The sequence below is a fragment of the Oncorhynchus keta genome, chromosome 2 (genome assembly GCF_023373465.1).
Source record: "Oncorhynchus keta strain PuntledgeMale-10-30-2019 chromosome 2, Oket_V2, whole genome shotgun sequence".
Classification (NCBI taxonomy): domain Eukaryota; kingdom Metazoa; phylum Chordata; class Actinopteri; order Salmoniformes; family Salmonidae; genus Oncorhynchus; species Oncorhynchus keta.
The window spans coordinates 77,049,969-77,063,294 of NC_068422.1; the positions used below are offsets into that span (position 1 = coordinate 77,049,969).

At 42.4% G+C, this 13,326-nt stretch overlaps 1 protein-coding gene and 1 long non-coding RNA gene across 7 annotated transcripts in view; one reads left to right on the top strand and one right to left on the bottom strand.

The window, feature by feature from the left end:
* Nucleotides 1-13,326, bottom strand: part of LOC118360450 (DENN domain-containing protein 2B-like) — an 83,842-nt gene that overhangs the window by 42,051 nt on the left and 28,465 nt on the right. For all 3 annotated transcript variants that reach the window (XM_052484145.1, XM_052484144.1, XM_052484147.1), the window contains exon 3: nt 418-1,725. In XM_052484145.1, coding sequence (XP_052340105.1) covers nt 418-1,725 — 1,308 coding nt within the window. The remainder of the gene's footprint in view (nt 1-417; nt 1,726-13,326) is intronic.
* LOC127912967 (uncharacterized) lies at nt 5,361-6,524 on the top strand. Of its 4 annotated transcripts, none has more exons than XR_008084305.1 (3): nt 5,361-5,552; nt 6,123-6,216; nt 6,311-6,524. It is a non-coding gene; the product is annotated as an uncharacterized LOC127912967 (long non-coding RNA). The 4 variants fall into 4 exon arrangements; XR_008084308.1 differs by having other exon boundaries at nt 6,358-6,524; XR_008084306.1 differs by lacking the exon at nt 5,361-5,552 and adding an exon at nt 5,616-5,695.

Genomic DNA, 13,326 nt, shown 5'->3' on the forward strand with positions numbered 1-13,326 from the left:
TGATCAGCATGGCTGATTCTGACTGGGGAGGGAGGGCCCGGGGGATGAGATACACATGTTTTACTGTCTGAGAATGCACTAAACACAATATAAAAACATCAGTTCACTGAACCGTGGACTTACTGACACATGCCATAACAACAAAAGACTACACTTAGAACAGAATGTGCTATTTAGAACCTTAAAGAGTTATTCGGCTATCCTCATAGGAGAACACTTTGAAGAACCCTTTTTGGTTGCAGGTAGAACACTTGGTTCCAGGTAGAAAGAACCCTTTCTGCAGAGGGTTCTACACGGAACCTAAACGGGTTCTAACTGGAACCAAAACAGGTTCTCCTATGGGGACAGCCGGATAACCTATTACAAAGCCTTTTTTCTAAGAGTGTACATGTCTAGAGGTGACGTGACTATTCTCACCTGTCCTGGGGGAGCTCCAGTCTCTTGGGGGAGCTCCAGTCCTTCGTCAGATTTCGCGTCATGTTGGGTGCGGGGGTGGTGGGCAGCAGGGGTGGTGACTCCTCAGAAGCACTGCAAGGAGGTAGTCCGTTGCTTGGCGACGTGCCCTTGTGGTTGCGGTTGGCGTCGTACTCAAAGGTGCGTTTAGGTTTGGGCAGGGGGTTGACTGGCATGCCCTCCGGTGTCTGTTGACAGGGGGGCTCTGGGCTCTCGGTCTCTGACCGGGTTGAGCTCACACTGAACCTCTGTCTGGAGAGTTTATCAGAGGCCGGCAGGGCGTCTGGTTCTGTGACCACAGAACATATACTGCTGCGTTTACTGGTGCCCCTACTGTCCAAGTCCTCGACCCCACCTATCATAACACACTTCTGTTTCGTTTTGTCTGGTGCATAGCAGTTACTAAGATACCGGGGTGGCTGGCTGGGGCTCTCCTTCAGCACCTTCTCGATCTTTTGTATCCGATTGAGTACAGCAGACGTTTCCTTCCGAGTAGACAGGGAGCTCAGGAATAACGCAGAGGAGTCGGTCTTTCCTGGCCTCTTCTGGAAGCGGCCCAGAAACTCACTGTCTGAGGCTGCCTCCTCTTCCTCTGTCTCTGGATAGGAGCACTCGGAGAAAGCTTTACTCATCCTCCGGATGCTCTTGAAGTCAAAGGTCTTCTCACTGCAAGGTGAGGAGAGGAGGCTGGGGCAGCCCTCACTGCCACCCACACGCTCACCTACAGGCCTCTTCTCCAGACACAGGCTCATCCTAGGCAGAGCCACCCTCCTACACTCCCATTCTGAGATCTTCTTACGGATGGCCACAGAGGATGCCCCTGACACAGGGCGGCTGAGAGAGAGGGTGCGCTTGTGGCTGTGGTTGGATGAAGGTCCCAAGGAGAGGGTGCTCCAGCTCAGGGGACCACCACTCAGTCCACCTCCCCCAGGAAGGTCCTCCTGTTTCTGGTTCTCTTTCTGCTCCTCTTGGCCCCCCTGGGCCTCCTGACTCACCTGAGCCCCACCAGAGGGCTTGTAGATGGAGAGCTTGTTGTCCAGGCAGCTAATGCTCTTGGACTTGGTAAGTCGGCTCTGGGACAGTAAGTCACAGGAGAGGGAGGCTCCACTGCAGAGGCTAGCGGTCTTGCTGCTCCAGCCGGCCCGGCCCAAGAGTCTGCCGTCTGTTTTGACGTATCTGACGTGCTGCCTGTTGTCCTCGCTGTCGCTGAGCGGGGCGTGGTACCGCCCCTGTGTGGCAGAAAGAATGGGGGGTGGGGACGCAGACTGGCACCTGGAATGAGAGTGGGGGGGGGTCAGAAACATCATGATACCATTCCTTACAACGTTACTTTATTTGCTCCCAAATACCAAAATAATAATTTAGCTCACTAAACAGCTCGAAAGAGTCTGGCGCTGAGAATTCCTCTCAACACTGTTGACTGCACATTGAGAGAAACTAGGAGGGGAATACCAGTGGTTACCTCAGGTGTGTTCAGCTTACCAGTGGGAGTTTAATCATAGCAGCTAAAGTTTACAGTGCAACAGAAGGAGAAAAAAACTCTTTAGAGAAGAAAGAAAAGGAAAACCCTTCATTGCCAGAATGTATTTCTAAGATAATAGGCAACATGAAAACTTTGACCACTCGTGAAATAACCGGGGGAAAATACCCAGTAATGTGACATAACTTTGGCAGTACGGGATCCCTGTTCGACGCCAAAGCAAATACATATCTACAGTAAAAATGCATGAGTGGATATTTCCACATAATTAAAATGATTTGGGTAGAATGTATGTATGTAGACGCCACACACAAAGCCATGGGAATACACCACGCTGAGAGACAGATGAGACGCTCTTAGCTCTTACCTTCCTTCATCAGCAGCTTACCACACTACTCCTGGGAAAGTTGTCTGTGTTTCCTGATGCTAACAGCTAACAATCTCACAGAGGACACCGGCCCGGCCCCTGGCTCATTACAGACTGGTCCATTGTTCACCTAACACCGCCACTAACGCGACGCTGCTTCTGCTCAATGCTGAGAAATGTGGATAAAACACCCTGCTGCTGACCTCATTTGGGCTTTTCACGGAGAGAAACACACTCTTTCTCACCCATCTCTGACTCTTCCGTTTCTACCCCACTCAGAAGACTTTGGGAACTTTCTGGACTTGGCTCCTGAATGAGGCTTGCGAAACCCAAGGCGGTGGTGGGGATCTGATGTCACAGCTAGCAACGGTTAGAATAACAAGTGTGAGCTGAGCTGGGCTGGGCTGGGACAAGGAGGTGATGGCTGTGATCCGAGGTGCAGGTTGGGACAGATCTCTTCACACCTCTGGGCTCTGTCTTTCACACGGGGGTGGGGACTACTGGGGAGAGAGCTGTACAGCACCTGATCACCTGCGGGCCAAAGTCAGACTGTCTGACTCACTGTGTCAGTGACCTAACTCCTCCTCAAATCAAATGTTATTGGTCACATACACATGGTTAGCAGATGTTAACGCAAGTGTAGAGAAATGCTTGTGCTTCTAATTCCGACCGTGCAGTAATATCTAACAAGTAATCTAACAATTTCACAACAACTACCTTATACACACACACAAGTGTAAAGGAATGAATAAGAATATGTACATATAAATACATGGATGAGTGATGGCTGTGCAGCATAGGCAATATGCAGTAGATGGTATAGAATACAGTATATACATATGAGACCACACTGCACACTGCCCTAACCCATCTGGACAAGAGGAATACCTATGTGAGAATGCTGTTCATCGACTACAGCTCAGCATTCAACACCATAGTACCCTCCAAGCTTGTCATCAAGCTCGAGACCCTGGGTCTCGACCCCGCCCTGTGCAACTGGGTACTGGACTTCCTGACGGGACACCCCCAGGTGGTGAGGGTAGGCAACAACATCTCCACCCCGCTGATCCTCAACACTGGGGCCCCACAAGGGTGCGTTCTGAGCCCTCTCCTGTACTCCCTGTTCACCCACGACTGCGTGGCCACGCACGCCTCCAACTCAATCATCAAGTTTGCGGACGACACAACAGTGGTAGGCTTGATTACCAACAATGACGAGACGGCCTACAGGGAGGAGGTGAGGGCCCTCGGAGTGTGGTGTCAGGAAAATAACCTCACACTCAACGTCAACAAAACTAAGGAGATGATTGTGGACTTCAGGAAACAGCAGAGGGAACACCCCCCTATCCACATCGATGGAACAGTAGTGGAGAGGGTAGTAAGTTTTAAGTTCCTCGGGATACACATCACAGACAAACTGAATTGGTCCACTCACACAGACAGCATCGTGAAGAAGGCGCAGCAGCGCCTCTTCAACCTCAGGAGGCTGAAGAAATTCTGCTTGTCACCAAAAGCACTCACAAACTTCTACAGATGCACAATCGAGAGCATCCTGGCGGGCTGTATCACCACCTGGTACGGTAACTGCTCCGTCCACAACCGTAAGGCTCTCCAGAGGGTAGTGAGATCTGCACAACGCATCACCGGGGGCAAACTACCTGCCCTCCAGGACACCTACACCACCCGATGTTACAGGAAGGCCATAAAGATCAACAAGGACAACAACCACCCGAGCCACTGAAAAACAGCTTCTATCTCAAGGCCATCAGACTGTTAAACAGCCACCACTAACATTGAGTGGCTGCTGCCAACACACTGACTCAACTCCAGCCACTTTAATAATGGGAATTGATGGGAAATGATGTAAAATATATCACTAGCCACTTTAAACAATGCTACCTAATATAATGTTTACATACCCTACATTATTCATCTCATATGTATACGTATATACTGTACTCTACTATCTACTATCATCTACTGCATCCTTATGTAATACATGTATCACTAGCCACTTTAACTATGCCACTTTGTTTACATACTCATCTCATATGTATATACTGTACTCGATACCATCTACTGTATCTTGCCTATGCTGCTCTGTACCATCACTCCTTCATATATCTTTATGTACATATTCTTTATCCCCTTACGCTGTGTATAAGACAGTAGTTTTGGAATTGTTAGTTAGATTACTTGTTGGTTATTACTGCATTGTCGGAACTAGAAGCACAAGCATTTCGCTACACTCGCATGAACATCTGCTAACCATGTGTATGTGACAAGTAAAATTTGATTTGAATAATGTAGGGTTTGTAAACATTATATAAGGTGGCATTGTTTGACCTTCCTGTGACATCGGGTGATGTAGGTGTCCTGGAGGGCAGGTAGTTTGCCCCCGGTGATGCGTTGTGCAGACCTCACTACCCTCTGGAGAGCCTGACGGTTGTGGGCAGAGCAGTTGCCGTACCAGACGGTGATACAGCCCGACAGGATGCTCTCTATTGTGCATCTGTAAAAGTTTGTGTGTTTCTGATATCAAGCCAAATTTCTTCAGCCTCCTGAGGTTGAAGAGGTGCTGTTGCGCCTTCTACACCACTCTGTCTGTGTGGGCGGACCATTTCAGTTTGTCCGTGATGTGTACGCCGAGGAACTTAAAACTTTCCATATTCTCCAATACTGTCCTATCGATGTGGATAGGGGGTGCTCCCTCTGCTGTTTCCTGAAGTCCACGATCATCTCCTTTGAGTGTGAGGTTATTTCCCTGACACCACACTCCGAGGACCCTCACCTCCTCTCTGTAGGCCGTCTCGTCATTGTTGGTAATCAAGCCTACCACTGTAGTGTCGTCTGCAAACTTGATGATTCCTGACAAATTGATGATTCCTGACAAACTGCTATGTCCAAGTGGCCTGCCTCCTCAAACAATCCAAATTGTACATTCTAAATTCTAAACAAGCATTACGGGTTCAAATCCAGTAGAGTTGACAGAACACACCTATTCCTAGGCCCCTAAAGTCTGTTTGGAAAGCAGGAAAAGTGTTGTCATTATAGCAACAGCCCAAAGAAGTGAAGGAAGCTGCAAGATAGGTAAAGTTAGGTATTAACTAAAGAACGCCCTTTAAAGCTTGATTAAGCCATAATGTAAATATAATAAATTAAATGGACCAGTTCAATAGCATTACTGAACTGTACACATATTAAGGTAAATGGACCAGTTCAATAGCATTACTGAACTGTACACATATGAAGGTAAATGGAGCCAGTTCAATAGCATTACTGAACTGTACACATATGAAGGTAAATGGGGCCAGTTCAATAGCATTACTGAACTGTACACATATTAAGGTAAATGGACCAGTTCAATAGCATTACTGAACTGTACACATATGAAGGTAAATGGGGCCAGTTCAATAGCATTACTGAACTGTACACATATGAAGGTAAATGGGGCCAGTTCAATAGCATTACTGAACTGTACACATATTAAGGTAAATGGACCAGTTCAATAGCATTACTGAACTGTACACATATGAAGGTAAATGGGGCCAGTTCAATAGCATTACTGAACTGTACACATATTAAGGTAAATGGACCAGTTCAATAGCATTACTGAACTGTACACATATTAAGGTAAATGGACCAGTTCAATAGCATTACTGAACTGTACACATATGAAGGTAAATGGACCAGTTCAATAGCATTACTGAACTGTACACATATGAAGGTAAATGGACCAGTTCAATAGCATTACTGAACTGTACACATATGAAGGTAAATGGGGCCAGTTCAATAGCATTACTGAACTGTACACATATGAAGGTAAATGGACCAGTTCAATAGCATTACTGAACTGTACACATATGAAGGTAAATGGACCAGTTCAATAGCATTACTGAACTGTACACATATTAAGGTAAATGGACCAGTTCAATAGCATTACTGAACTGTACACATATTAAGGTAAATGGACCAGTTCAATAGCATTACTGAACTGTACACATATGAAGGTAAATGGACCAGTTCAATAGCATTACTGAACTGTACACATATGAAGGTAAATGGACCAGTTCAATAGCATTACTGAACTGTACACATATGAAGGTAAATGGACCAGTTCAATAGCATTACTGAACTGTACACATATGAAGGTAAATGGACCAGTTCAATAGCATTACTGAACTGTACACATATGAAGGTAAATGGACCAGTTCAATAGCATTACTGAACTGTACACATATGAAGGTAAATGGGGCCAGTTCAATAGCATTACTGAACTATACACATATGAAGGTAAATGGACCAGTTCAATAGCATTACTGAACTGTACACATATGAAGGTAAATGGACCAGTTCAATAGCATTACTGAACTGTACACATATGAAGGTAAATGGACCAGTTCAATAGCATTACTGAACTGTACACATATGAAGGTAAATAGACCAGTTCAATAGCATTACTGAACTGTACACATATGAAGGTAAATAGACCAGTTCAATAGCATTACTGAACTGTACACATATTAAGGTTTACATTTCCCATACTCAACATACACAGAGTTCTTCAGCTGTCCCATAGGAGAACCCTTTTCGGTGCAAGGTAGAACCTTTTTGGTTCCAGGTAAAACCTTTTTGGGTTCCATGTAGTACTCTCTGTGGAAAGGGTTCTAAGAGTGTAGGGTAGGCCTATTGTAGAACAAATAACAATATGAAGGACAAAGGGTTCTAAGAATGTAGGGTAGACCTATTATAGAACAAATAACAATATGAGGGACAAAGGGTTCTAAGAATGTAGGGTAGACCTATTATAGAACAAATAACAATATGAGGGACAAAGGGTTCTAAGAATGTAGGGTAGACCTATTATAGAACAAATAACAATATGAGGGACAAAGGGTTCTAAGAATGTAGGGTAGACCTATTATAGAACAAATAACAATATGAGGACAAAGGGTTCTAAGAATGTAGGGTAGACCTATTATAGAACAAATAACAATATGAGGGACAAAGGGTTCTAAGAATGTAGGGTAGACCTATTATAGAACAAATAACAATATGAGGGACAAAGGGTTCTAAGAATGTAGGGTAGACCTATTATAGAACAAATAACAATATGAGGGACAAAGGGTTCTAAGAATGTAGGGTAGACCTATTGTAGAACAAATAACAATATGAGGGACAAAGGGTTCTAAGAATGTAGGGTAGACCTATTATAGAACAAATAACAATATGAGGACAAAGGGTTCTAAGAATGTAGGGTAGACCTATTATAGAACAAATAACAATATGAGGGACAAAGGGTTCTAAGAATGTAGGGTAGACCTATTATAGAACAAATAACAATATGAGGACAAAGGGTTCTAAGAATGTAGGGTAGACCTATTATAGAACAAATAACAATATGAGGGACAAAGGGTTCTAAGAATGTAGGGTAGACCTATTATAGAACAAATAACAATATGAGGGACAAAGGGTTCTAAGAATGTAGGGTAGACCTATTGTAGAACAAATAACAATATGAAGGACAAAGGGTTCTAAGAATGTAGGGTAGACCTATTATAGAACAAATAACAATATGAGGGACAAAGGGTTCTAAGAATGTAGGGTAGACCTATTATAGAACAAATAACAATATGAGGGACAATACAGTGCCTTCAGAAAGTGTTCATACCCCTTGACTTATTCCACATTTTGTTGTGTTACAGCCTGAAATCCAAATGGATTACATAGATGTTTTTTCTCACCCACAATACCCTATAATGACAAAGTGAAAACATGTTTTTAGACATTTATGCAAATGTATTGAAATGAAATGTCTCATTTACATAAGTATTCACACCCCTGAGTCAATACTTTTTTAGAAGCACCTTTAGCAGCGATTACAGCTGCGATTACAGCTTAGTCTTTTTGGGTGAGTCTCTAAGAGTTTTCCACACTTGGATTGTGCAACATTTGCACATTATTCTTTTCAAAATGCTTCAAGCTCTGTCAAATTGGTTGTTGATCATTGCTAGACAACCATTTTCAGGTATTGCCATAGATTTCAAGTAAATTTAAGTCAAAACTGTAACTCGGTCACTCAGGAACATTCACTGTCTTGGTAAGTAACTCCAGTGTAGATGTGTCCTTGTGTTTTAGGTTGTTGTCCTGCTGAAAGGTGAATTAATTTTCCAGTGTCTGATGGAAAGCAGACTAAATCAGGTTTTCCTCTAGGAATTTGCTTGTACTTAAGCTCCATTCCATTTATTTTTTTTATCCTGAAGAACTTCCCAGTCCGGAATGATTACACGCATACCCATAACATGATGCAGCCACCACTATGCTTGAAAATATGGAGAGTGGTACTCAGCAATGTGCTGGATTGGATTTGACCCAAACATAATCTGTATTCTGGGCAAAAAGGTAATTGCTTTGCCACATTTTTTTTGCAGTATTACTTTAGTGCCTTGTTGCAAACACAATGCATGTTTTGGAATATTTTTATTCTGTACAGGCTTCCTTCTTTTCACTCTGTCAATTAGGTTTGTTTTGTGGAGTAACTACAATGTTGTTGATCAATCCTCAGTTTTCTCCTATCACAGCCATTAAACTCTGTAAATGTTTTAAAGTTGGTGAAATCCCTGAGCAGTTTCCTTCCTCTCCGGTAACTGAGTTAGGAAGGAAGGACGCCTGTATCTTTGTATTGACTGGGTGTATTGATACAACATCCAAAGTCCAATTAATAACTTTTCCATGCGCAAAAAAAGGGGCATTCAGTGTCTGCTATTTTTATTTGTACCCATCTACCAATAGGTTGGCTGGCCCTCGCTTCATACTTGTCGCCAAACCCACTGGCTCCATGTCATCTACAAGACCCTGCTCGGTAAAGTCCCCCCTTATCTCAGCTCGCTGGTCACCATAGCATCTCCCACCTGTAGCACACGCTCCAGCAGGTATAACTCTCTAGACACCCCCAAAACCAATTCTTTCTTTGGCCGCCTCTCCTTCCAGTTCTGTGCTGCCAATGACTGGAACGAACTACAAAAATCTCTGAAACTGGAAACACTTATCTCCCTCACTAGCTTTAAGCACCAACTGTCAGAGCATCTTACAGATTACTGCACCTGTACATAGCCCACCTATAATTTAGCCCAAACAACTACCTCTTTCCCAACTGTATTTAATTAATTTATTTATTTTGCTCCTTTGCACCCCATTATTATTTTTCTACTTTGCACATTCTTCCATTGCAAAACTACCATTCCAGTGTTTTACTTGCTATATTGTATTTACTTTGCCACCATGGCCTTTTTTGCCTTTACCTCCCTTCTCACCTAATTTGCTCACATTGTATATAGACTTGTTTATACTGTATTATTGACTGTATGTTTGTTTTACTCCATGTGTAACTCTGTGTCGTTGTATCTGTCGAACTGCTTTGCTTTATCTTGGCCAGGTCGCAATTGTAAATGAGAACTTGTTCTCAACTTGCCTACCTGGTTAAATAAAGGTGAAATAAATAAATAAATAAAATAAAAGGTGCCCTTATTTTGCGAAGCATTGGAAAACCTCACTGGTCTTTGTGGTTGAATCTGTTTGAAAATCACTGCTCGACTGAGGGACCTTTCAGATAATTGTATGTGTGGGGTACAGAGATGAGGTAGTCATTAAAAATCATGTTAAACACTATTATTGCAGACAGAGTGAGTCCATGCAACTTATTAAGTGCATTTTTACTCCTGAACTTATTTAAGCTTGCCATAACAAAGGGGTTGAATACTTATTGACTCAAGACATTTCAGCTTTTCATTTTTAAATCATTTGTAAACATTTCTGAAAAGATAATTCCACTTTAACATTATGGGGTATTGTGTGTAGGCCAGTGACAAAAACAATCTCAATTTGATCCATTTGAAATTCAGGCTGCAACGCAACAAAATGTGAAAAAAGTCAAGGGGTGTGAATAATATCTGAAGGCAGTGTATGGTACTCCACTAAAATGGCTCCTGGTAAGTGAGTTAACCAGTGGAACTTGACAGATTAACACATACCATCAATCAGAATGTAGGAACAATGCCATAGACAGTACAGTATGTATGAGAACCAGATCACTACAGATTAGCTCTGAGGGTCTACTGTATCTAACTTCTCCAGTTGAAACTCCTTAGTTTCTCATAATGAGGTAGAGAGGAGTGAAACTGGCTCCACATGCCCAGTTTGGACCTGGGGGTTGGACTCAGGATTCACTCTCATTAAACCCAGTCCAGAGGCTGGACTCATAGGTTCAGATTCCTGGACACGGTTTAAGTCTAGTCCAGGACCAAAATGAGCAGTGTCCTGGATGAAGCTATTCATACATCATCGTTTTACAGAATAGTGCTAGCTGGATCACATTCCAGTTGACTGTGGTAAAAGTCCAAAGTTATGTCCAATTATCCAGTGTGTCTAAAACGGAAACATATGCGATATGGTTTCAAGGGAAAGCAAATGGATAAAGACCAAACACGGGTGAAAATAGCAAGAGGACAGATGACTTTTAGTTACCAACATTCTCAAGGTTGAACCCCATTGATCAGTTCTGTAATTAATCTACTGTAGCTCAGTTGGTAGAGCATGGCGCTTGTAACGCCAGGGTAGTGGGTTCGATTCCCGGGACCACCCATACGTAGAATGTATGCGCACATGACTGTAAGTCGCTTTGGATAAAAGCGTCTGCTAAATGGCATATATATATATATATATTTTTAGTTTTGATTTGCCACATTCATTTGTAAGAATATGTCTAGAAAGCATTTTGATGGAGCAATGTTCAACATTAGCTTCTGCTGGGGAAACATTTTTGCTAATGGCCTTTAAATCAAACTGTACGGTATATATCCACAGTATTGCTCCAAATGCACATTATATACTGAACAAAAATCTAAACGCATCATGTAAAGTGTTGGTCCCATGTTTCATGAGCATAAATAAAAGATCCCAGAAATTTTCCATACGCACAAAAAGCTTATTTCGCTCACATTTTGTGCACAAATTTGTTAACATCCCTGTTAGTGAGCATTTCTACTTTGCCAATTTAATCCATCCACCTGACAGGTGTAGCATATCAAGAATCTGATTAAACAGCACGGTCATTACACAGGTGCACCTTGTGCTGAGGACAATAAAAGGCCACTCTAAAATGTGCAGTTTTGTCACACAACAATGCCACATATGTTTTGAAGGAGCATGCATTTGGCATGCTAACTGCAGGAATGTCCACAAGTGTCACACCCTGACCATAGAGAGCCCTTGTTTCTCTATGGTGTAGTAGGTCATGTTGGTGTTTTGTATGATTCCCAATTAGAGGCAGCTGGTTGTCTCTAATCGGGGATCATATTTAAGTAGCTATTTTTCCCACCTGTGTGTTGTGGTATATTGTTTTGTGTTTGTGCCTGTACACCACCTAGTCATGTTTAGCTGTTCGTTTATTTGATTTATTTGTTTTTTGCTTTAGTTTCACTTTTCAATAAATATGTGGAACTCAACATCCGCTGCGCCTTGGTCCCGTTCTTACGACAACTGACAACAAGAGCTGTTGCCAGATAATGTAATGTTCATTTCTCTACCATAAGCTGCCTCCAAACTCATTTAGAGAATTTGGTAGTAAGTCCAACCAACATCACAACTGCAGACCACATGCAACCATGCCAACCCAGGACCTCCACATCCGAATCCACAGAAAAACACAACAAAATTCACAAATACTGACTTATAAACCACTATGAGATGGAATCAAATGTGAGTGACTGTGCATATCAATAAACACTGTAAAGTGTATAAATGTGGCATATGCTTATGACAGTCCCACTGCAATGTATGGTGCAATGATGTCTTGCAACAAAGAGGCCTACCAGACCGTTGTATGGCAGTGCAAATTCAGTGTCCTCCAAGGAAAAGGAAAAATAACTCTTCACATGCAAATCTACTTACGGATGTCCTGGGTTTGGGCGGCTCGCCATCCTTGGTAGAACTGAATCCATACTAAAAAAAACTGACTTGTTTTACAAACAGGATCACACAATATATATACCATGAGTACCTTTCATATAAACATTAATATAGCTCTTAGCTTTAATCTCTTACAGGAATGCTTTACAGTTTAACTATAGCACCAGGCTCACATGAACTGAACAATAATCTAGTCTGGGCAAATGGAAAGTACTAGTGCTTACACCTTTACACCATTTCTTATAAAGTAATCTAAAACATAACTGTGTACCAACATGGATTATGATAATAGCTAATCACATTTTATAAAAGTATGAAAACTAAAATTGTTTACCATGAAGGATAAGCATGATCACTAATGTTTGCTATTTAAATTGATCGATAGCTGAGCTAGCCTAAATGTTAACGGGTTGTGCGTATGCTTGGTTCAGTATGAACACGCACAAAATGCTAGCAATAGTTTAGCTAGCCTAATCGCTAGCGGCTCGTTCTCCTTATTAAACCTAACCAAATCCCGGGGTCAATCTTTCCCTCAACCCCTTCACAGTACGTTCGGATAGATAACTGAGTGTTAATATCTGGTTTTGTCTTTTTAGTTAAGTTTTATACAACTTCTCACAACGATTTGAAACTTCTTCCATAGAATATAACTTTTCTTCCATAGAATGGCGGTAGCTCTTCACGTTTCGTTCTAGCTCCTTTTCAACATGTTGGAGCCCACTGGTGTAGAACGTGAGGTTAGGAGAGGGACTAAGAGAGAGTATTGAGTTGTGATTTGCTCAAAATAAACTGCTCGTCATGCAGCTTCTGACAGATGATTTGTAATAGCTGTAAACTTTTAAACATATCACAATACAATATAATATGATTCGTTACTGGAATCTCACTAGTAACAATTGTCACACCCTGATCTGTTTCACATGTCCTTGTGATTGTCTCTACCCCCCTCCAGATGACGCCCATCTTCCCCATTATCCCCTGTGTATATACAGTGGGGCAAAAAAGTATTTAGTCAGCCACCAATTGTGCAAGTTATCCCACTTAAAAAGATCAGTGAGGC